This window comes from Myzus persicae, unplaced genomic scaffold, assembly GCF_001856785.1.
Source record: "Myzus persicae strain clone G006 unplaced genomic scaffold, MPER_G0061.0, whole genome shotgun sequence".
Lineage (NCBI taxonomy): Eukaryota > Metazoa > Arthropoda > Insecta > Hemiptera > Aphididae > Myzus > Myzus persicae.
In genome coordinates this window covers 16,822-41,759 of record NW_019104280.1, presented here as the reverse complement: position 1 = coordinate 41,759, position 24,938 = coordinate 16,822, and the positions used below count along the sequence as shown (strand labels likewise).

The 24,938-nt window shown below is 30.9% G+C and overlaps 2 protein-coding genes across 2 annotated transcripts; both read right to left on the bottom strand.

Annotated features, from left to right (window-relative positions):
• Window positions 1-1,817: 1,817 nt before the first annotated feature.
• Window positions 1,818-9,410, bottom strand: LOC111040856 (myb-like protein P). The gene is made up of 6 exons (XM_022324920.1): window positions 8,883-9,410; window positions 6,262-6,376; window positions 6,098-6,184; window positions 4,456-4,592; window positions 4,231-4,381; window positions 1,818-4,163 (listed from the first exon to the last, which is right to left on the bottom strand). The coding sequence occupies exons 2-6, from the start codon at window positions 6,291-6,293 to the stop codon at window positions 2,210-2,212; spliced, it is 2,361 nt and encodes a 786-aa protein (XP_022180612.1). The 5' UTR covers window positions 6,294-6,376; window positions 8,883-9,410; the 3' UTR covers window positions 1,818-2,209.
• Window positions 9,411-14,092: 4,682 nt separating this feature from the next.
• Window positions 14,093-22,681, bottom strand: LOC111040857 (beta-amyloid-like protein). The gene is made up of 10 exons (XM_022324921.1): window positions 22,477-22,681; window positions 21,975-22,101; window positions 17,544-17,759; window positions 16,252-16,973; window positions 15,937-16,127; window positions 15,688-15,848; window positions 15,321-15,616; window positions 14,869-15,012; window positions 14,684-14,797; window positions 14,093-14,556 (listed from the first exon to the last, which is right to left on the bottom strand). Exons 1-9 carry the CDS (start codon window positions 22,564-22,566, stop codon window positions 14,684-14,686), a joined length of 2,061 nt encoding a protein of 686 aa, XP_022180613.1. The 5' UTR covers window positions 22,567-22,681; the 3' UTR covers window positions 14,093-14,556.
• Between the last annotated feature and the right edge of the window lie 2,257 nt (window positions 22,682-24,938).

Below are 24,938 nucleotides of genomic sequence, written 5' to 3'. Positions count from 1 at the left end.
TAATTAATATGCCATAACACTACGAGTGTTACTAAGCAGTGACACGCAATGATACGCCTACCCACGTCCCACTCAGAATAATTACAAATAATTTAGTTTCATAATATTCAAATAAACTTTTATTTTTCAATTTTAATGTAATAACATACATCAATAGATGTATATAATATAATTGTTAATTTTTTATTTTATATAGGATGTGTAAGAGTTACGGCGCGTCCAGACGTAGCGGCTTTTGTACGGCATTTGTCATAAGATTGGTATGATTTTAAAAGTTATAAAAGAGGGGGCAAAGTTAACTGAAAATTATGATTTAGCCTCCCCAACCATGTGCCTGGGAGCCGCCCTTGTCTTTGATGTACACACTAGAGCTGGGATTCTCAAACTCTTATAAGCACTGTACCGCTTTTATCAATACATTTTTTTTAGTAACCCCTTAGTTGTTAAACTCAAATATATAAAAAAAAAATTAAAGACTTGAAGAATTTTTTCCTTGTTGGATTGTTGGCCACACTCATACCCCTTAAAACATTTCGAGTACCCCCAAAGGGTACGCGTATCACAGTTTGAGAATCCCTGCACTAGACAATCGGAAATTTTCAAAAAAGTGGCAGAAAACGAATTTATGTTGTAAGTCGTAACATTACCTACCCATTACTCACACATCATATGCTGCTCCGTCTGAGAGCGCTTTTAAGCCTGATTTTTTTTCAACAACTCGAAGACTAAAAGTCTCTCAAGTCATGCCGGCACTGGCCCTGTTTTTGCGAACTTGCAGAAAGCCGATTTATTTATTTTGAAAAAAGAAGCCCGAATGGCATTGAAATCACGTGACCAAAACGACGAGCCCGCCGCGCCACCTACCTGTTAGAAATTTGATGGACCTTGTGTGGTTGAATAATATAATAACATAATGCCTAGTACTCTAGTCATTTCATGTCGTCAATAATTATCCATCAGCTTGTATACTTTGTGGACGGTCCTATTTATAACCATAATATTATACAATTGTATATGATTCAAGATACAACCAATGCATAGAACAATACGTACATGGTACAACTATTCATTATCAAGTATTATAAATATACGGTTTTATCAATAATATTCAATAATGATATTTAAAGATGATTCAATTTTTTTTTTATGTATTCCACAATGGTATCATTATAAACTAAATAAAAACCAAAATAGGCATGGAAATGCAAGTTCACAAGAACATTAAAAAAATAAGTATTGAAAATACTTTTTAAACGGATATTAATAGTTCAAAGAGAAACTTGGTTCTTATTTATTTATACCCATCTCATAACCTAATAATATTAAACATATATTTTTTTTTAAACTGAATTTGTAGTTTTTGTTTAGTCACTAGATTGTTCCAGGTAATAGACCTTAAAGTCTACAGGTTACAAATAGAAACCAGTGAGCAAATGACCATCCTTACTCATAGGTCGTAGATATTGCATAACCCATGGGTAGGATCAAACAATTCTTATTGCTTGACATTTTTTTATGGTTTTCTACTATGAGCAAACTATACTGTCTACCAGGCGCGTATACAAGGGGGGTTCAACCCCACCCCGGAATTTCAGGAAAATGTTTTTAAAAATAATTAAATTTTTTTAATAATGACATTTTTTTATGAGAAATAAATAGTACTATAATTGAAATTGTGTAAACTTCGTGTTAGGTTATAGGTTAGATTAAATTATATAAGTACGAAAATGTACAATCACCCCCCCCCCCAAATATATTTTTGTGTACGCACCTGCTGTCTACACTTATTCATATACATTAAAATACAGCTCAATAACTATGTGTCGTTTAAAATGTATTAATAATAATGAGAATAATACACTCGTACAATGGTTCTAAAGTCCTTACCGAATAATTCGTTATAATGTACACTGGTTACTCAATGATAAATATAAATTTACAATAAAAAGAAAAAACATTTGCACTATTCTTTTTATACCCAATTGATATTCGATACGAATATCGAAGCAAGATGGGTTGAAAGTATTTATTGCCAAAAAAAAAAATCACACACTAGGAGAAATTGGTGGGAAAAAAATCGAAGCAAAAATAAAACACAGTACCTTACACAATACTTGGGGTTCAATGCTACCGAGGTATCAAAACCTAAGTATTTCCATTGACTAGATGACGTATTAATATTACGTTTTGTGATAAGACTACATATTCATTAATCTTTTAAATATGGATTGCCCACATTCAACATCTTGTCTCTGAGAACCTGATGCTCCAGTTTCTGGTTGCCAAACATGTGTTGCATATTTTGCTCTTTGAAGTTGTGGAACTGCTGCTGGTTAGGTTGCACGTAGTTCACATCTTGAGGCATCTGTGCATAAAACAGATTGGCAGGAAACATTGGAGGGGATGGATCGATGTTGAAATTGTACGAGTTGGGCAGTGTGTTAGGCATGAACACATTCGGCTGCACGGGTTTGGATTGTTTCATTGGTTCTCGGACAGAATTAAATGATGAGTCATTTAGTCTTGTCTGTTTGTCTTGGACCAAATTATACATGGGAAAATTCATTTTATCCTGCCCTAGCGATAGATTGGCTAACCTTTCGATGTTAGTCTGATGTTGATAGGGGTAAAGACCATTAGGTGGCGGCACTAATGGGTTAGGATATATGAGATTATTGAATTGAGGGTTAAGATCTAAGTTTAATGCTGGAAACGCACTGTTGCCAGTTAGATTGAAGTTGTTTGAATTAGTAGGCATAAACGATGTCTGCTGTTGCTGTTGCTGTTGCTGCTGCTGCTGCTGTTGTTGCTGCTGCTGCTGCTGCTGCTGCTGCTGTTGTTGTTGTTGTTGCTGCTGCTGCTGCTGCTGATGTTGCTGTTGAGATTGCAATAACTGGTTAGGCAACATATAATCTGATTGCTGTTGCAGCACAGGCTGGAACGGTTGGTACACTTTCTGGGTAGTCTTTTGGTTCCAGTTCAGATTCTGCTGTATCTGATTCAACGTAGGTGGTTGTTGAAGTAAATCGGGTTCAACACCACTACTAGTTGGACCGACAGGCAAGTCTGAAAGTAATTGTTTATTGTTGAGGCCCAGCCTATCACATATTTGGGTCATGTTGGCCAAAAAGTGTAAGTTGGAAAGGAACTCTGGCGAGTTGTTCGTTTCTAACACCGAACTAGAGGTTTTTGGAAGGACAGATTCCATGTTGGAATACAGACTATCAGTATTTGTTTGAGATATTTGGGGTTCTGTGTGTGGTGGCACATTATATGGCGAACTCTGACTGAGAGCTTCCAATAGGTACCTATTGAAATCTGGAGCCGGCAGTGGTTTTTTCTCAACAAACTTAGGACTTTCAATAGGTTTGGGAGGTTCTTTAATCTGAGTATTCATCGGTCCCCAAGAATCAGTAAAGCCATACACGTTAGGCTTAACTTCTTTTCGTTCAGACTGAACTAGTTTCTCATCGATGCCATCATCTTTGGCTTCAACTGGGTCGTTCCAAACAACCGAATTACTTTTGGGGCGATCACTGCTCCAAATATCCACAGATTCTGTTTTAACAGGCTCTGAAGACCAGTTTGAAGAATCCCATTTATTTTTGGGTACATTGACACCTACATCACCATTCCACATGTTGGACGGCTTTTTTTCATCTTTTTTTTCTTCGGGTTTGTTCCAACCTGATGTGAGAACGCTCCAATCATGGGCCTGAGGTTGAGGTCTTTGATCATCAATGTCATTTGACCTCACATTTCTTTCCGGTTGATAGTTGTCTTTGATGAATGTTTCCTTCCAGTCACCCCTCTGCCTAAGTTTTTTTTCTGGCTTAAGTGGACTGTCAGTAGGTGATGGTTTATTTTCTTTAGGTTTGTCTTTTTGAATGTGTTTTGACTTACTTTTAATGTCCTTCCGTTCTTTGGACCTATTGTTCTTGGAATCATCTTCCCAAAGTATCCCAACTTTAGGACTTTTATTAGTTTTATTGTGTTCAGACGCAAAACCATAATCGTCTGATTCTTTAGCAAATGAACTGTTATTCCAACAATTTATGGATCTAGATTCCTTAGATCCTCTGGAATTCTTTTTGTTTTGGGAATTATGTTTTTTTTGGAACGTCAGGTCATCAGTACCAATAGCATTTTCTTGGTCATTTTTCCTGAAATAATTAATTGTTTTTTTGTATTAAAAAAATGATAATCCTATGACATTTCAATTAAATTTACCACGATGAATCTTTGGTTCGAGAATGTTCTTCGGCACTTTTAATACTTTCAGCAATAGCCATTTTTAACATTTTTTCTTCCTCGTTATCATCTTTTGCTTTGGCAAACAGTTCAGACCCTTTTTTGCGTGCCCAAGCATTTGTAGTAACAGCTATAAAATAATTTCATGTTTATGATTTAATACACATAGTTATACATTTTTAGTGCAATATATTCTAGACTTACGGAATGTTGCAGCAGCTTTATTTGGCTCTGAACTAACAATATTATTACCAGTGCCATAGGTACATACAAATTCTTCAATATTGATCATCTTGCTTTCTTTCTTAGGCTTACGCTTAGATTTAGGTTTTTGTGTAGTACTAAAAAATAATAAAATTATTAAAAGTTTTAACTTTAAACTCAACATTTTTTTATTCTTAGAAACAAATCAATAAAAATTCAATTATACCACGTAATCATATGATCGAATAAAGTAAAAAAAAAAATAATCAAAAAAAGATTTATTAATACTTTAAATATAGGTGTAATACAATAATATAACATTAGTATGATTTTCATTTCACAATTATTAATATATATTTTTTTTAAATATTTAAAAAAATATCATATCTAAATTCTAAATTCTCTAATTTAAAACTTTTGACACATTTTTGTAAAATTGTCACATAGCCAATGACAATCACACAAATATTCTGTGGTTTACTAACCTACAATCACATAATTTATGTAGCATAATAGTTAATCATGGTTCTAGAATAGCGTTTGTGTTTAGAACCTATTCATAAATAAAATGTATAGGTAATACAATATAAGATGATAAATATTTTTGAATTAAATAAAAAAACTGTTACCTAGTGCAAAAAACAGAATTTTCATTTTTAAGGAAGTGTTCATAAAATTATTTATAAATTTTTATGTTAAATTTGGGTATTTGATATAAAAATTAGTTATGATTTGATAGAATCAAATTTTCAAAACTAATACTTTTAAAATTGAAATGCATAATAAAAAAAAATATAACTAAATTGTCAATACATCAACATTATACACACAGACTTTAGAAAAATATTCAGTTTCAAATAATATAATTACAAAAGTAAGTTGTCATTAGAAAATCAAATGTGTATACTATAAATCAGTGAATTTACCAATTAAAATATTATAAGCGTACTTAATATAAAAAGTGGGCATTGCATGCTCATCTTAAATATTTCAAGATATTTAATACTTTTTAAAATACTGAATGGACCATGGAAATTAAAAATGTCACCTGATATGTAGATAAAACCTAAATATAAAAATAAAGTATATATTTATATTGAACAATTTGATAATAAAAATATGTAAATATTAAATTTATAAAATAATTTGTTAAAATTTTGAAATAAAAATAACTAATGTAGGCATTGTTCTTTGAATTATCAATGATATATAAAAGGTGTAACAGAAAGACCTGATAAATTAAATAACTTGTGTTCTAATAAATTTTAAACATTTTTTTAGACACAATTTTTAAAAGCTCGAGCTTTAAGTTTAGTACACAATTTTTACTTTTTAATAATTAAAAATAGCCAATGTGTAAATATAATTTTAAGACAAATGTTGGTAATAAAAACATTCATTCATGTTAAGTAGCTTATTTTTTATAATTTCAATATTTTTTTTGGAGTAAATTAATTTGAAACGTAATAACTTTACAAAAAAGATCTTTTTGGGAATTCCCTGCGAAAGTATACTTTCCACATTAATTACTACCTCGATTACTACCTATATAATTTTCATAATATTTGCAATGAGTTTAACTAGTATCAACTTTTATTTTTATTTGTCAGGTCTTATTGTGACATCTTGTACAAGTACTTACCCAAAATATTCAACAGTATCGTTAGCTTTTTTATTTCCACCACCAGAAGGTCTTCTATTTTGAGAACTTGAAGTTTTATTTACTTTCCTGCACACATAAAAAGTATATAAATATAGGTATTATAAAAAAGATTTATGTTGCATTGATTTTATAAATATATATACCCTTCTGGAACATTGTTCTTCCATTCCATCATGGAAGAATTTCAAAATCTGAAAACTTCAAGTATGTACTTGGTTTATAGAGATGGTTATGATAAAAATGTATTTATTCAACCCTCTGGAAAAAAACAAAATACATACTTATAAATAAATACTTGAGTAATTTGACAAGACCTTAAAAAAACTATAGGAATATAAGGATTTAAGTAATTGTGTATACTTAAATGATTAGTTTCTATACATAATTAATATAGTATTTTTATTATTTACTTGAATAATTTGAATTACTTAACAAATAACAGGTGTATTTAAGAATAAGAGTTAAAAAGTAATTAAATATTATTATTATGTCTTGCCATTTTTAAAGAATTGGTAAAAATGATGTTAACTGAAAAATGTATCTTTATTGTGTTTCATTTATTAATTTACCTTATAAATTATATAACAATATAAATCAGTGCTAAAAAGTTTCAAATACAATATTAAGTTTGAGCCCTAGTTATAAGAACTATTTTGTTCTCAGGATCCACAAATAAATAGATTGTAGTTAAAATGATTTCAAAAATAAGAGTATTAAATATAAAATTAAAAGAGTAGATACATTGATATTGCACATACGATGTATATAATGTATATTTAATCAATGGTAGATAATATAATATAAATTTGTAGGAAGTTCTAGTTGATAGAAGGCATTCTAGAATAGAAGAAAGAAGGTGAAGGTGTTCAGCAATAATCTATACACCGTGAACCTCATGATCAAAACTAATACTAGTTGGTAGGGGGGAGGGTGCGCAGCACTGACTTAAATCTGTCAACTGACTGATTATTCTCGTTTGAGACAGGGTATAGGTAGTAGACAAAAAGTAATCAAAGCAACACAAAATCAGTTTAGACAGATAGGTAACTAGCCACAAGCCTTTTAAAACTTTTTTTAAACTATGGCACCAATCTTGACGGGAACAAACAGTTGTAATTTTTTTAAGGTAATATAAAATAAACAATATAGGGCTGGGTAGAAGTAATGACAATGCCTCATAGTTCAAATGGAAAAAAGAGATAGTTCAAGAGTGAATTATTTTTAAACAATTTTTAAATTGAAGAGAGGAATTGATAAAATAAAGTAAATTTGGTACACTTATAATAAAATAACTACAAGTGTAATGAAATATAAAATTGTATTAGTTTAATCTACATGTTGAAACATTAAAGTGTGTTATCTAGTGACTAATTAAAAATCAATATATATACATAATATCTTAAAGTCACAAGGACTACATCTCTAATATTTATTAGAAACATATATTATGGTATCTACATGTGTTATAAATCTTATAGTTGTACATAATCACATAACTAATACTGATGTACCTAACTGACATTAATCAACACTAAATTTTTGAAGGTCTATACACTTAGAACTGTACAATACAAATAGTAAACATTATATAATATGAGTAGATAAGACCTTTTGCAAAAATAAATAATTATTAATGGAAATAAGCTTCAAATAACAAGGTAGATTTGGACATAAAGTTTTTAAATGAATAAAATAAGATAAATTAATAATTTTTGATTTATAATAAATAATTTAAATAGGTAGGTACCAACCAAGAACTTATAAGTAATATGAAACTGTCATTATGATCCACACATATTAGTCTTATGAATATTGTAGTGCCAAATTATTCTGTAGCGATTTTTAGCTGAATAAAATTATGAAAACTATTTTTTACTCAGTGCTTATAAACACATTTTGGCAATTAATTTTTTTTAAATATGTATATAAATTAAATCACAGATTAAACTAAGTAATACAAATCATAATTAGATTTTAATGGTTAGATAGTTAGGTACTTAATATATTATAACCCTTTCTAAAACATCTATATAATGTACACAGTGGGTATCTATATCAATGGGATGTTAGTTTTTTCAAATTGTATTGAGTATCTAACAATTTCTTAGGTACCTAGTGAACATGTAAAATAGAATTACAGACTTTATAAACTTATTAAATCTGTAGCATTTAGAAGACTACAGGTTAGTAGGTTTTTGAATATTGATTAATATACTGTGGATAATATACCTATACTTACCTAATTAAGATTGAATTAAATGTATAAGTTAAAGTAACTCCTAGCCCCTAGGTCTTAGATAGAAGAAGTTATTGAGCAACATAAATTAGAGAAACAATACAGTCAAGTTGAGTCAACAGATAGTTGGGTACCTCTATATGCACATAAACCTTTGAGTAGAATTTTTTTGTTTTTGTAGCAACAGACATGCTAGATAAGTCAATTACAGACTATCAGAGGAAGCATAGTAATACGCTATTATCTCGCTGGAAGTCTTGTAAAAATAGAACATCTGTTCCGAGGAAGGGGCCGAGCGGACACTATTACAATAATAATATCATCATAATACCTAGACGTCTCCAGCTGGGGTATGGGAAAACAAAAGTGGTATACGCGTCTCCGGAAAGACGGGCACCTATTTCAGCGATGGCGAGAGCGAGGGGAGGACACGACGTCCCGCCGGACGGTTCAGGGGAAGGTGTTGGCGATCGCTACGACCGTGTCGTAGCACCGGAGAGGGACACAGACAGGATACGACGGACTCACCTCTGTGGTGGTGTCCTCTTGGCGGAGACGGCGAGATCCGAGTTGTTCGGTGGCAGATCGAGTGCAATTCGACGATCAATCGGACGATGAGGTACGTTGGTCGGTCGGTGATAACCTCAGGAATTGTGGCGATGTCGACGGCGGAGTGACGAGCGGACGAGGAGCACCGACTATAACATTAGATTTGTTCCAACTACTCCAAACAATAACCGAAACGCACACACACGCGCACGCACGCACATAAACGCACACACACACACACACACTCACATCCGACGGTAACTCGAGTTTTACCTACGAGATTGTACGACAGCCGTGCGCAGCCGATCGTTGTAAATAAATACTGTTGTTTTTTTTTCGATTTTTTTATTGTTGTTATTGTCTTATGTCAACAACAATTTTCCAAATTTCCAATCGCATAATATTATGATATCTATCGTACGACGAATGCAAGTAGGTTTTTTATTAATATTTTTTGGTTTTTTTTCTACCCAATGTGTGTTTCACTTCTTCACCGCCGATCAGCATCGACGGGACGGTCTCGGGAGGAATTCATTACGAATGGCTCTCAGTGCGACCAACCCCCACGGTCCCACAGAATGCCAACGGTAGAATCCGCCCACCCCGAGTCGACGACCGACCGAAAATATAATAATATCCGTTGTTATCACAGACTTATATTTAAAATTATTATTAGACATAAATGAATAAATTAAAATGCTTATTACTCAAATGTCTATGATAATATTTATAAGTCCACAGTCAGTCGTGTCTTCTAACTTCTAAGATTGTAACGAAGGACGTAGGTAGTTGTTATCGCCACCGCTTATCGTTTATCATAATATTCATAATATTGTTTTTTATAATTTTTAGATTAGATTTTATTAGGTGAGAACAAGTATTATAATATAAGAAGCTTAGTCATGGTCCACGTGGGGGGGGGAGGGACTAGAGGCTGCGCACCTCAAACTCCCAAGCCCGTGGTTCTGAAAAATTGTATGATATTAAAAACAAAATTACAAAAAAAAACGTATTTTATCATTAATAGTTTTCTGAAAATTATGATTTCCTTTCCCCTCCAACAACCAGATCTCTGGAGCCACCCCTGCCCTCCATGGTCACGAATTAAGATAAACCGAGAGATTTAAACCTGTGATTTACCTATACGTCCTACACCACTAATGCGGTTTATACTATTTATAGTTTGTAAAATACAAATCCCTGAATTTAGGTTGCACATCGACTTGCGGGGTCTAGCGTATTTCTGACGCATTTCACCCGGAGCTTTCGTCAAGAGACAGACTTATTACCTATAATTATAGGTATAGATTTTGGCAATTTTGGTATTTTAGGGCCTGTTCTGGGCTTCTGTCCTGGCGACTGCAAATTGAAAACTTTCACCAACAATTGTCACTAAACGGGTTTTTTTTATTGTAAAGAAGTGCAACTAATATTCATTTTTATTCAATTTTTACTGTCTTAACTTAGAAAATATAATACATAATATTTTAAAAAACTTAGGTTAGGACGCAGTAATTAACACTTATAGTTAATGTAATACATTGTAAACAATAATGTTATATGCCATAAAAGTATAAAACTCTTATCGATCACAAATTATTTTATACCCACATAATATGAAAGGTATATTGCATAAAGGTATAAATTATGAATTATGAATATATGATTAAAATAAAAGTATCATTTTCTGTAGCTTGTAGGTACCTATTTTATAAAATTAAAGTATTATATACTTATAATGTACGGCACAATCGTATTTGCAAATTTGTCATTTAATAACCTAATAGCCAGTACCATTGAACTTATAAAAAGTAAAAATGGTAAAAAAAAGTTAGTTTTGGATAATTTTAAATATTAATTTAAGCCAAACCGATGGAAATGTTACAAAAAGACTGTTCTACTAGTGTCTACTGTTTACCCTAAAAATATAGATAATATGCATGATGGAAAGTTTACGCCAAACTACTAATAATTGTGAACCTTTTTATTCACAGTTTTATCAACAGTTTTAAAAATAACACACAGCTACAAGCATATTTTTAAAAACGTTGGTTGAAAATATCCAGATGGACACTTACATTTAACAAATTGCCGCCAATTAAAATATTCCAAACACTCCAAAAAATAAATCCACTTTAATTAAATGTACCTACTACCTAAAACTTAGCAAAAAAAAAAAATAAATACGTTACTAGTATGTTAAGTGCGTATAATTGCGTTAAATAAATAAGCAATATATCATGTTTTTATGTATAACTAGTATAAGTGATGACTTTTTGAAATGACTAATTATTTATTATGAGGTTTTATCGATTCCACCGTTTTAATATCAATTCCGCATGGGCTATCTACATTTATTCCGCCCGATACTTGCATACATTGATTCCGCTGACAGTTAAGTTATTAAACAATAACCGATGCATCATATAATAAAGTATTTTTTTAAAATTAACATTATGGGTACACATTTAGTTCATCGTAATTTTTTAGTTTAAATAACAACATTTCAAAAACAATTCAAACGTTGTCGTCCACAACGGAAATATAACACGAATAAATAATTTACAAATATTCAGCGGATTGATGGCCGACGGAATCAATGTGTAAAAAAATTCAGCGGAGTTGATACGGGGCGCAATCAGTAGATTTCTTACAGGTGAAAACGTTGTTTGGGAGCTATCGATATACGCCTATTTATTATATTAGATTTCTTAATACCTATTATTTATTAATTGAAATTGTTGTCACATTAAAAAAAAACATGGCCTGCTGTGGGCCAAACCTTACAACTAATTATACCGGCTCAAGCGTTTTTAAAATACGAATCCATTAATACATAAAACGCAAATACGATTTTTTTGAGATTGGCCATGATGGTTCTTGGGCTATGATAATGATGGACCTTCAAACCTTGTATTGAATTTTAAGATTATTGACCGAGTTACAAAAATGTTGATTAACATACGAGTACATAAAAAAAACTAAAAAAAAGCAATAATTTCAATTGTGTTTAAATGTAGCTGAAAAGTGTACCTATAAATATTTAAAAAAATTAGCAAATGTCTAGAAAATGTTATTATAAAAGGTACTTTGTGAACCTTTCAAATCTAAAACTAAAAAAACTTATACCAAAACTCATTCGGATCCTAAATTGAATATTGTAATAATAAATATGACGTTGCTTTATTTGTTTATACGAATAGACAAATACAAATATTAGTAATATTAGTATACAGAAATAAGAAGTAATTTATGACCAAAATTCCTAAAATGATATAATTATTTTTTTACTGTTACAAGGAATTACAATTTACATTTCACAGTAATTTAATATACATTTATTTTTATCTATAATTCATAAGTACTTAAAAATAATATTGTTCTTGTTTTCAATATTGATGATCAATACACTGTATTAGTATAATATTTTACTTCTTGGAAAATGGTTTTTGTATGGTTATTTATATGTATACCAATAATAACAAAAAAAGAAATATCGATGTACCAAAACATCTTACATTTTATTTTTGAAGTAATTTGAAATTTTATCTGAGCCGTGAGAATATCTTATTTGGAATTCTAAGTAGGGCTTGGACGCTATACAATGTAGTACTTTACTTCTTATAAACTTATTAAACCGATAAATTTCTTTTAAAATTATATTTGTAGTTTGTTTAAACATTTTTTTTGCTTTATTTCATAGCTTAATAACTATTAATTTATTTATCATGACAGTATAAGTTATTCATACAAAAATTCAATAATTAATGATATATTGGAAGTAAATATATTTATCAAATATTTATCGACTTTCATAATATTAACCCTTGTATATTGTAAAAAAATTTATCGGAGATTTGGAGTGGTTTACTTTTTATTCCATATTATACCTTATAGCCTGACGAAAATTTGATCATTTATATTGGACTGAAGTCAATAGTAAATACTATGAGATCATGAGCAAACAATTAATAAGTATCATAATCTGTATAAACCTGGGAATCAACAAATTAAGAAATCGAAAGATTGAGTTGAAATTTGTTTATGGAGCTAGTTATGTATTATTTTATTTATTTTATTGTATATATTTTATTTAACAATAAAAAACGCATTCATTTTGAATTGTATCTCGGCTAAGTTTAAAGGATAACTACGTACATTAAGTAATAAGTAATTTAAATTGACAACATTGACAAATTCGGCACCACTACCTATGCATATAGATTATAGATCATGTGTAAAAAAAATATTTTTTAAATTATATATTAATTAGTTACTTGTTGTCATAAAATGTTATTTTGTAACAATAAATATGTTGATCTTAGGAACAAAATATTATAATGAATTAGGAAAAAACGATGAAAAAATGAAAAAATAAATACACGATGTAATCAACCATTTCTTTTAATGTATACAATTTTATTTTTATAAATAAATTAGTTATACATACATTTTTAGGTAGGTAATGATAACATTTTGGAAAAACACTTAGTAATTATTATTATTTTAAGTTATATCAGATTCAAAAACATACGTTTTGTTCCATTTTATTCTTAAATTTACACAAAAATAATATAAATTATAATAGTATACTTTCTAAATGCTTAAATAATATACCTACCTATAATATAATATAATATCTTACTAGGTATATATTTTTATATAATAGAGTGATGACGAAAAAAAAATATAATAATAATTAAAATGAGATATCTTAATTGTCCTAATAGGTAGTGTCTTTTAACAATTAAAAAAGTAATCTTAATTATGAATATGAAATAAAAAAAACTAACTAAAATAATCAGAATTTAATAACAAGCGAGACGTACAATATAATATTGGAAGTTGTAGATAAATCATTATAACCATTATTTGTTCTTTTATATTGTTTTTTCACTATTATTTTTTGTCTATTGTTATTTTATTGTCATTATTAAAAATAAAATAATATGAATAATAATAATAATAATAATAATAATAATAATATAGGTACTTAAAAAAAAGAGAATGTGTATACTATTTATCTAAATGTAAGTTTTTTTTTTTTAAATTATCGTATTGTATCATAATAATTATTATAATTCAAATATCTAACTATAAATATATTTCTAACTTAATAATGCTGATGGTACTACATAGTTTAAAAAAAAGCGCTAGACAAAGGTTAAAAGATAATTACAATGTACACGTTTTGAGTATAATTATTATTTAAATGTTTTTTAAAATATTGTGTATAATATGAATGTCCAACATGACTAATGAAAAACAAGCATGTTTTGACTAGAACAATGCATTAGGCGATTTCGTTAAAACTTTTCGTAAAATAATGGATATGTTATTATTGTTTTTAAATGGAATGAAAATAAAATGGCACTTTTGTCTAGAAGTTTATTATGGTCCTTCCTACATCTATGCATAAAACGACGTTAATTTTGTAATTAATCAGACCTATATATATATAATATATAATTATATATTATATATTTATATAGATACATAATATATATATTAATAATATGTTCCTATTTGTATCACGTACATCCATATTTATGTAAATATTTATGCATATATAGATAAATGGTTAAAACGCTGCTGGGTGGTTAAAATCGTCTCCTTAAGTACGTATCTCGCTATGTGGGCTATAATTTTTTTTCTGAAAAATAACAAACAAGAATAGTTATTATATTTTTGGTAATATTAAACAAAATATGACGATTCAATTATTCTACACGATGAATTAACATCAACAGTTCAAATTACATGTTACAGGTTGTACTCACTTATTGATCTTTGACTTCAAAATATTTATAAGTGGGATTCTCGTATCCATTTATCTGCATGTTGGCTACGTGACGTTCTTCTTGGGATATACCTTGATCGACTTCGATAAATCCCTATAAAAACCGGTAGTTTTATAACAATGTCAACAGAAAATGATTTAACAAAAGCAGCGCGATAACGTTACCTGATTTTGTGGCAATCTGGCGTTTCTTCTGCGAATCACGGCTACTCCGACACAAATTGCGGCTATTAACGACAATCCTGCAAATGCCAACGTTAGGTGGACGTTCCTTGAATCACGGTGGAAGTTCTTCCGGGTGAAGAATGTCTGCAAAAAATTACCGAATCAGAAAGAATTAGTTTACTAAATATACTTATTAAGAGGTAGTGCGTACCTTGAACATTTTCATGGAGAGGAGAGGGTATTAAATTACTCACTATGAAACAATACCAAATCTAATAGTAATCGTAGCAACTTAATGAGGAGAGTACTTATTAAAGTATTATATGAAAGTATATTCATTTTGTACATAACAATTTTTTTTTAAGTAGTTGGGAAATTCGTTTGCTGCCACCCCTCAGGTACGCCACTGATAAGTGGTACAGTTACAAATTATGGTTATACATAAAAATTACCGGCTCTCCGTGACTTATATCATGCACTTGGGCATGAGAGACTTTTGGTTCGGAATCGTGGTCGTGGTGTTGTACAGCAGCGGCTGGAGCGGCGGCAGCGGCGTTTTGATCTGGTTTGGTTGCCGTGGGTTGTTGTTGGGCCTGTAGTTGCTGACCTGGGTGTGGTTGGGTTTCAGAGTTTTCGTTAGCATCAAACTCAGCGGCTGTTTCAACTTGAAGTTTGGCCTCCTTTGATTCAACCATTTCGTGCGGTTGTTTGCGTTTCATTTCCATCGGATATCTTGCGCGAGATTTGTCTACATAACAAACATATTAAAATATTACAAAAATGAATAAATTGTTAATACACAAGAAGCTCTTAGCTAACCTTCTTGTGTGGTCGAGATTTCTTCTTTGTATTTATCCAGTATACTAGCTTCGGCATCTCTGGTCATGGCCAAAAGCGACCCTGGAGTATCATCTTTGCTCCTGAGTGCTTGGATGTAGTCCGACATCAATTGCGAAATCTTGCGTGACAATGTTGGATATCTGTACGAAATGACAAAATAAAGCGAAGTGAAATATACATTTTTTAAATAATGAATCGATATAATAACATTCCTCTATGCGTGCGTACCTGTAAAGCATTTGCAGCGATTGGTTGACCATGTGATCAATGTCTACCAAATGTTCCAACGTGACTGATTTTTCACGTTCCGCCAATTCAATACTAGATGCCAGTAAGTGTCGGTAATGTGCTATTGTATGATGGCGGTCCTTATGCAATGATCTGAGAAGTTTCTGAAGACATTTCTGTACTTTGTGAGTCTGAAATCAAGCACAAAAAGCATTAGTTGTATTAATATTTATTTTAAATAATAATGATCTGTTTGATACAACATCATCTAAATAATAATATTAGGTTTGATTAAATTCGATACTTAATACTTACATTCGGAGGGTTTTCGTTGAGAGCAAAAACGTAGCAGTTCATGGCTTCCTTCTTTCTATGGTTAATATGGGCATTCACTCTCTGTTGATGCATGGCAAACAGTTGGTGTTTTTCCGCTGAACCTTCTTCTTCCAGGGATTGTACTGTTTGCTGGAATCGGAGCGTCATTCGTTGTTTGAACTCTTCTGCCATGTGTGGGTCCTTTGAACGCATTTCTTGGTACCGTTCTTCCAAATCAGACCAGTCTTTCATTACTTTAGTCACCTTCTCACGGTGCAATTCCTCCAATCGGTTCAGAGCTTCTTTGTACAACTTATGCTCGTCTCTGGGATCGAAATGCGTGAAATACGTGTCTGGGGTCGGCAAGTTCCTAATAGGGTTGGATGGTGTTGTGTGAGAGCTTTCGGGAGTAGATGGTGGTGGAGGAGGCGGTGGTGGTACGGTTGTCGTGGTGGTAGTAGCTTTCCTCGTGGTCGTTGCCATTGTGGTAGTGGAGGTACTGGTGGTTGGCGCTGCAGTAGAAGTCGAAGTCGATGACATGCGAGACGGTGGCATGTCATCATAGTTATCATAATCATCGTCGTCATCTTCTTCGTCAATTGTTTCGTCATCATCATCTTCATCGTCATCGTCGTCATCGATGTCTTCTTCTACGTCGAATTGATCCGAAGAGAGAAGACTATCTGCAGCTACTGGTGCCGTTTTCTTCAATTGGATTTTATCTAAAAGTATAGGAATCATAATTAGGTTAGAAAAGAGTAATTAAGTTTGAATCATTTTTGACGGATGTTATAATAATTTTATGATTTTAGTTAACTAATTTTAGAATTACACTTAGTACACAATTATGCGGTAGCTATAAATCATTTGAAATAAAAATTCTCTCAAAAAATTAATCACAGTTTAATATTTAATGATAATTTTATATTTCATTTAATCTTTTAAAAAACATCGGTTTTTAATTGTAAAAAATAATTTTACTTATATAGGTATTTGAACATAGTTTAATATATAGGCATTATTTTCAAGACAATATATATATATTATGGTTTTTTTAAAATTAGAGCTCGATTACGTTCAATTTTTGTTTTTATTAATAATAATATTAATATCATAAAATAGTCAATAAAATAGCCAACATGAATAATATATTGGAAGCATATTAATGAAATGCCCTGATAAATTGAATTTTTTTTTTATTTATACGTGAAAATATAAATAATTATAATAACCTGTGTAAATTATATTTAAAACTATATTTTATTCAAGTATTTGCGTGATTAAATTTTTACCTTTATATGGACAGCAGACAAACTCTACACCGGAAAACAACGATATGCCACAAGGGAGCAACATGGCGAAACTTCTTAAGTTGTGGTCACGATCCTGACAAGCTTGACCCGCAGTCTGGTTCCAGCGATCAAAAGGCCAGCATTTGCTCTGATTATGCACGTGATCGAATATACAATTTTCGGGCACCAAAAGAGCGTCACTTTGGAATTGTCCTTCTGTAAACGTACAAATTACATTAAATTTACATGATGGGTAACCATTTATTTACTTTTTTGGCATGTCTATAATTTCAGGACTAAAGCAAATAATGAACAAACAAACTATCAACTTTGTACCCCTATAATAGAACATTGTAGAGAACATTTTCGACAAACATCTAGGGAATTCATGGATTCAATTTACCAAGGTGGCAAAGTTGTTTATTTAATACCAGTAAGTTGTAGTTGGTAAAATCATTACACCTAACGATACAACTATACAAGTATACAATTACATCAAAGTAATGTTATATTTACCGGTTTGGTTATATACCAATCAAGTCTTAAACAAATTACCGTTGAATAGTTTAATACGTTTAATGTTTAAATAGTGGAAAATTATAAATAAATGGTTAAATACCTGTATTAAACCGTAAATAAAATTAAAAATACGCAACATGTAAAATCGTAAAAATGTATATTATTTGATTTAATTAAAACAGTTTTATTGGTTCATAATTAAAAGAAAATACACTTATTGTATCGTATTAAGATTTTTATAACTATTAAAGAAAAATACATTTAATTTCAATAAATATAAAAGCATTATAATTTTTTTTTGAAAGCATGGATCAATTTGGAATTGGGTTTAACCGATTTTGTTATTAACAATTAATTTACTCTAGGGAATTATCGAATAGAAAAATCAATTTTAGATGTTTATAGAAAACTTTTTCAATCAATAATACAACGACATTGCAAATTAAAAAATGTAAATGGGTCCTATAAAAGGGTACATAATATGCATATGACATATTATGTCTATATGATAATATTGAGTCATAATGTATGCATATATTTATATATATAATATATATTTATGTATGAGTTACTAAAACAAGGTGTAATAAATATATCACTTATAAGTTGTAATCAGCTATCTAAACAACGTCTGCCTCCGAGGTCCCACTAAGAGGTTTAATTGACTGGAAGATAAAAAAAGGTTAATTATTACTAATAACTTTATTTTTTATTTATAAACTTAGAAGTAACTACATGCAATCATGTTTCAGAGGATGATTAACGTCGTTAGCAGCAATTCACAAGTATCATAGGCGACCACATAATCGTAAGTAAAATACGTTATTGAGCACGCACAAATCGAGAACAGCTAATAATATTTTTTCTCACTGATGCTAAATAGTAGCCATCGGGAAAATTCGGATGATCAAAGAGTATTTTTTGAAAAACAATTTTTAGAAACCTTTGCTGTGAATCGTCACATGGTGCAGCGCTGCAGCTGTATTCTACTAGACGGCATGTTGCGGAATGCTCTTTTTTCTTACTCCCCGAGTTACACTATTTCGGATATACATTATAAAATATGTAGATAACACTCGATAAATTGTTAACGTTTCCCCCGATAATATCTGATGGACGATTTTTGTATTTATATATCTCTAATCGAGTGCTGTTGCTGTGTAGTGTATGTGACGTTGAGCAGGGACTAGAGAGAGAGAGAGAGAGAGAGAGAGAGAGAGAGAGAGAGATTATACAAAACGCGCATTCACTTGATATAAACGTCTCTCTACTAGATTGTATCGGAAACGAATTTTAATCATTTTTATGTAATTCTGGTAAAATTTAAATTAATTTTTATTTTGTTTTAATTTTAAAAATCACGTATCTATAGGTAAAATATTTCAAACTAAACGTACGGAAGTACAGTAGTTATATTTTAAATACGATTGTATACAAATTACAAAAATAGTAAATATTTATTTAAAATAACATGTTTAATAATTAAAAGTTTTAAAAAGAAGTTCAGAATTTTTTCATACTATGGATTGAAATTTTGAAATTGTTTTTGTAATAGTAGTCATCCTCTTGAAACTTTTTAATTAGGAGATCTAAGGACTAAAGTATTTATGGAAAAATGTTCTATTTATTTTTTTTTACACATAAAGTGTACATTGTACATATTTGTATGTATCAGGCAGTTTCAGTCAGTTATGTTTAACTTTGTAGCACAATAATTTTAAACAAAATCAATTTATTTTTAATAATTATGAAAAATATTTTATGTGGTAGATCTAGTCAAGGCGCTGTAGAGCTTTTAATTGATATTTGACAATTTGTTGTTATTATTTACTGTGTTTTTAAATCTAAACAAAAAGCAATATTATAAATATTGTAGACTTAAATTTTGAAGGACTTTCATACATCCAAAATGTCTTAAGGGCTAAGACACATGAGTAAGTACAGCAATCTAAAAATGAGATAAATGAAAACTATCTTGTTTAGCACAGTTAGTTAGGCAATAAAGATAATAAAAATAATAACAAAATGTTCGGTGGCTCTCAGTGTACCAACTTATGTTATAACGATTTGCGTGAGCCGAGTGCACAAAGATATCGGTGCCAGATTATAATTGTCTCGAGAGCGTTGTACGAGCAAGGCGATTGACGAGTTTTTAAGCCCTGGATAATCTCTTAAGAGTAAGAGTCTATTGTTTTTTAATTATAATTTCAACGATGGTGTAGGTAAGTAGGATAGGTACCCACTCTCTTTTACGCGAGTTCAAGCGTAAAAACGAGGAGATAATATCCGCTGCATCAAACTTGGGTAAAATATACTTTATATATTATGAATTTGAATTTCAAATACTTAATAAAAATATTATTCATTGATATTAAATACTTCGCATAAATTATATAGATATAGGTGTTTAGTACTGAAAAAATACACTTAAGCTAATAGAACATAATAATGCATTATGTTGTCGGAACTTCTGGGTTAGGTATGCTTTTGACATTGAACGATTATTTATATTAATATAAAAAAATCGGATTTTAATTGAATTTTAAATTAGGTGACTTCATCACATTGATTAATAATAATTATTGAAACTTCACTTGGCCCATTTGTGAATTTTAGTTCATAATTTAGTTATTCTTTGTTTAAATTATCTATTTTTGTGAACAATAAAGAATACCTACCTAACTAACGAATACGATGTTAATATTAAAAGATACTATATCATGTATCTATCACTGTAATCTATTTCTGATAAAACTGCTAGTGCGAGTATTATATTTAATAAATATGAAAATTATAAATAATAATTCCATATTGTTATCGGCGTACTTAAAAATGTATAACTGTAACAAAAATAGTCGATCCGATACCCACGTTAGATGTCTACGTAAATAGGTAATTCTAGTGACAAAAACAATATTAATGATGCCGCTCATTATTCAATTATTGTTTATTATATGTTCTACCTGTATATTAATTAAACATTATATTGCACTTACATAGATATTTTCGTAACCAAGGAAAACAATCAGTCATCCGCAGACTTAGAGTTGTGACGATCATTGAACGAAATATTAACTAACTGTGTTATTATTTATTGTAATAATTTCGGAAATTATAGAGTTTAATTGGCTGTTTGGGAGTAAATAAGAATAAGTAAATTTGGCCAATTTTCAATCATTATAATATTTTGATTTATTACTCTAATATCGAAGAAAAAAATGTTTTACGTGGATTTATTATCAAAATACTTGATTTTCATATTTTTTTTTATCTATGTTATTGTATGTATAGATGGATTGGTATGTTATGACTTTAGCTGAAGTATTGCAGGTAACCTCATGTAATTTTACTACATTTTTTATCTTCTTTTAAACGTCATATATTTCTGGATTTGCAAAACTGTATTGGATAATAATAGTAGAAATAAATATAAAAGTAATAAGAATCGACAATATTTCTGATAATTAGGGGCCGACAGAATAAAATCAATTATTTTTGCTAATGCAATGGCGTAGTTTCTTTGCATGAATCCACTACCAATACATTACAAAACGTCTGGTTCGGTTTTTTTTTCAATTCAGCATTCAGAGCATAGAAAAGCTTTCGGAAAGGTACTGCCAATCAGTAAGCTCTCCAAAGTCCAAATACTTGGTGTAATTGTAAGTCAAGACAAGAAATGGTGGCGTGAGAGAGCTAATCAATCACGGGAATAAGGAACGAGAGCCATAAAAGACTGTAAATCGACGGACACAGGAGGGGAGGGGGGTGGCGATGAGTGTGGTGGAAGAGGGTGGGGCTAGTATTAAAGGGAGATTTACAGACGAGAGAAATTATGGTCAAACAAAAACGGCAGCAGTTTAATCTCGTGCCGGTTGAAGGGTTCGCGATAAATAAACCTTCGTGAACACTTACCAAGACATCTGTACGGTTTCACCCAGTCCGTGTGCTTGCATTTGTTGAATCCCATTTTACACCAGTTACCGATTTTTACGTAATGGCTGGATTCCACTATGTTGGTAATGTCGTTCTTGGGGTAAACCTATAACACAGTAAACGCATGCTTTTAGATCGTATTTCGTTTCAAGTAAAACTTTTTATGTTGAAATATATTTGTTTTTTTTTTTGTTCATAATATTGGTACATGCATCATATTTAACATCTTTTCAACAAAAATATTATTTTACTAATTTAATTTTACTTTGATCATAATAATATGTACCTATAGGCACTATGATAAAATATCTCAGCTTCGAGTAATAACCATAATATAGGTACCTAGGTAGTAAAAATAAAACGCTACACGTCTAAACGCACTTATTATAACGCTAGTACCGCTGGTGCGATAGTTAATTATATTAATAATAACATCATGAATGATTTTGTTCTTAAAAACAGCATAGACAAGGATTCTTACTTTTTTACAGTAGTCCAAAATGTCAACTTTCTCCTTTAAGCATCCGACTTTGCGTTTCGTATCAGACGTCCACCGACCATTCTCCGACATGAACTGGCTATAGTATGGGGTATCTGATTTGGCATCGCAAAGCACAGCAACTTGAGGCTCGAAGTGCACCGGTGCTGGTCCATCGGCGCCTATGCCCTATACAACAAAATACAAACAAAATGGTTGTAGTAAATCATTTTTATAAGTCGACGATTTGTTTAACCAAAACGTCATTGATCTTCGATTACCATATTATGTGGGCACATAATATTATTATAGATTCCATATTATAATAATGTACAATATATCGTAACCTCTATAATAATATATTATTCATAGACAATCTTTATCACTTGTTAATTTATATTATATTTTCTAATTATTACATATTGATAGTATTACTATGATATTATTATTTTTTATTACATAACATATTTATTATTTAAATAATGTGCATAATTAATTGATAATGCGTCAAATTGAAGGTGGTAAAGTAGATCGCATGCACACGAAGAAAACCAATCAGGTTTTAACCTATTATCTATTATAATACTTTCATCGTTTTAAATTGATATAATAATTTAAAAAAAAAACACGAAAATATATAATAATCATGCTTATTGGATGAGCTTGCAACTTTTTTATTTTTATTTTTTTGTCTTTTTGTCTTTTACTTTGTCGTTGCAAAAAATAAATTGTATTATTATCATATGTCTGATACCTAATCTGTCATAGGGAGTTAAAGTGTTGACAGTTGATAAAAGTTATTCGGCGTTAGCATAGCCTAAAATTATAAGACATTATTTAAAGTATACAATGTAACGTATTATATTATTATCATTGAACGGCAACGATGCATGTTTACTTTGACGGTGACATACGCATGTATTAGGTAGGTATACAGTACGTTCTGCTATACCATTGTCATTGGAAATCTTTGGTTTCAAACATTATAATAATTTATAAGCGTCTGTCTTGTGTAGGTTGAGTGCGTTTCATCACATTCTATTGTGCGGGTGGCGCATTCGGACGACGAGCACGCGAAAGACGACCCGAAGATGGTTTAAAATGACATCAGCTGCGGGAAGAGGGATGAATTGTGTGTGGCGATTGGAGGCGGCGCGGAGGGTGTAATATGGCACACTCGATGAGCTTAAATTGTCCACTGCCGACAGAGACGGCGAGGATGTGTGAAATATTATAACGAAATGGCAGACGACAGGCGAAAGATGCCACCACGGCGGGAAAAGGTACTACGAAGACGAGCCATATACATGCGCGGTTTGACGTATTGCTCGCATTTATGGCAGATTTGAAATATTATTGCGTAATGGCACACGAAAAGTGAAATACGCCACTCGAAAACCTTTGGGGTGGGGGTGGATGGACGACGGTCGGTGGTGTCGCGGCGAGGAATCCAATACAAATATATTATGTAAGTACGAATCGAACTATTTCGCGATCGGATGATTAATACGACCATTGACTGTATTGTTTAATGATAATGTACTAATATGACGTAGGTATATTGTTGGTTAAAACGTATCCCCAAGTTCTGTGGCAGTGTATGATGTAAATACCGAGAATAGTGTTTGTGCCATAGTGGGAAATAGGAAGGGTGGTGGGTTGAAGGGAGCGATGGGGGGGGGGGTTAAAGGGTGGTAGAATATCTATCAACAATTATAAGTGTACAGTTTGAAGTATGATGATATTCCATTTTGTACTACTATTGTGACCCTCCTCCTAATGTTTATAGCCAATTCTGAGTATATGCAATATGTACTTAGAACTACTAGAATTTTTAAAATGATATTGTACCTATTATTATAACGTCTATTGTGTTTGATGTATCTTCACGATCACGAGTAGGTCGGGTGTTTAATTCAGATTTATATTACCTGCTGTTTGTATTGTAATACTTATAATGCTATACACGCTGCATGTGTATTGTCAACAATTATTAATTATTATTAAAGCCAAATGTATTTGATGCAATTGGATTTGTTATTCAGTGCTTTACTATAATAGTTTATCACATGTATCCGTTTCAATAAAATATGATTGCGACAATAGACCAAAATAATATAAAAAAATTATGTCGACGTCGAACCCAAGCTACCACTATTAAATCGATAGTCGAAACTATTGAATTTAGTTTGCCTCGAAGAACAACAATATGGGTCCACCTAACCACACTGTATTCGCGTGTGCATTCCATAAGTCACGTTATTATAATATGAAATCGAATGCAAATTCTCAGGAAATATAATATAATATATATAGCTTTTGCGTTTCAAAAATTTCAATACGTACCTATTGTTCGTTACGCAACGAATCTCGCTCAAACGTTATTATACTTACTACGCTACTTATTATTATTTCCTACGAGTACAATAGGTACTTAATGTAGTTTTTAGATTAAACGTAATACA

Coding starts and splice junctions, on each gene's coding strand:
- LOC111040856 (XM_022324920.1), bottom strand. CDS start 6,293: ATGATGGAATGGAAGAACAATGTTCCAGAAGG. Junction 6,185..6,261: donor AAGAACAATGTTCCAGAAGG/GTATATATATTT, acceptor TTATGTGTGCAG/GAAAGTAAATAAAACTTCAA. Junction 4,382..4,455: donor TAAAGCTGCTGCAACATTCC/GTAAGTCTAGAA, acceptor ATTATTTTATAG/CTGTTACTACAAATGCTTGG.
- LOC111040857 (XM_022324921.1), bottom strand. CDS start 22,566: ATGTCGGAGAATGGTCGGTGGACGTCTGATACGAAACGCAAAGTCGGA. Junction 16,974..17,543: donor TGTCTGCTGTCCATATAAAG/GTAAAAATTTAA, acceptor CTATACTTTTAG/ATAAAATCCAATTGAAGAAA. Junction 15,617..15,687: donor AATCTCGACCACACAAGAAG/GTTAGCTAAGAG, acceptor TTTGTTATGTAG/ACAAATCTCGCGCAAGATAT.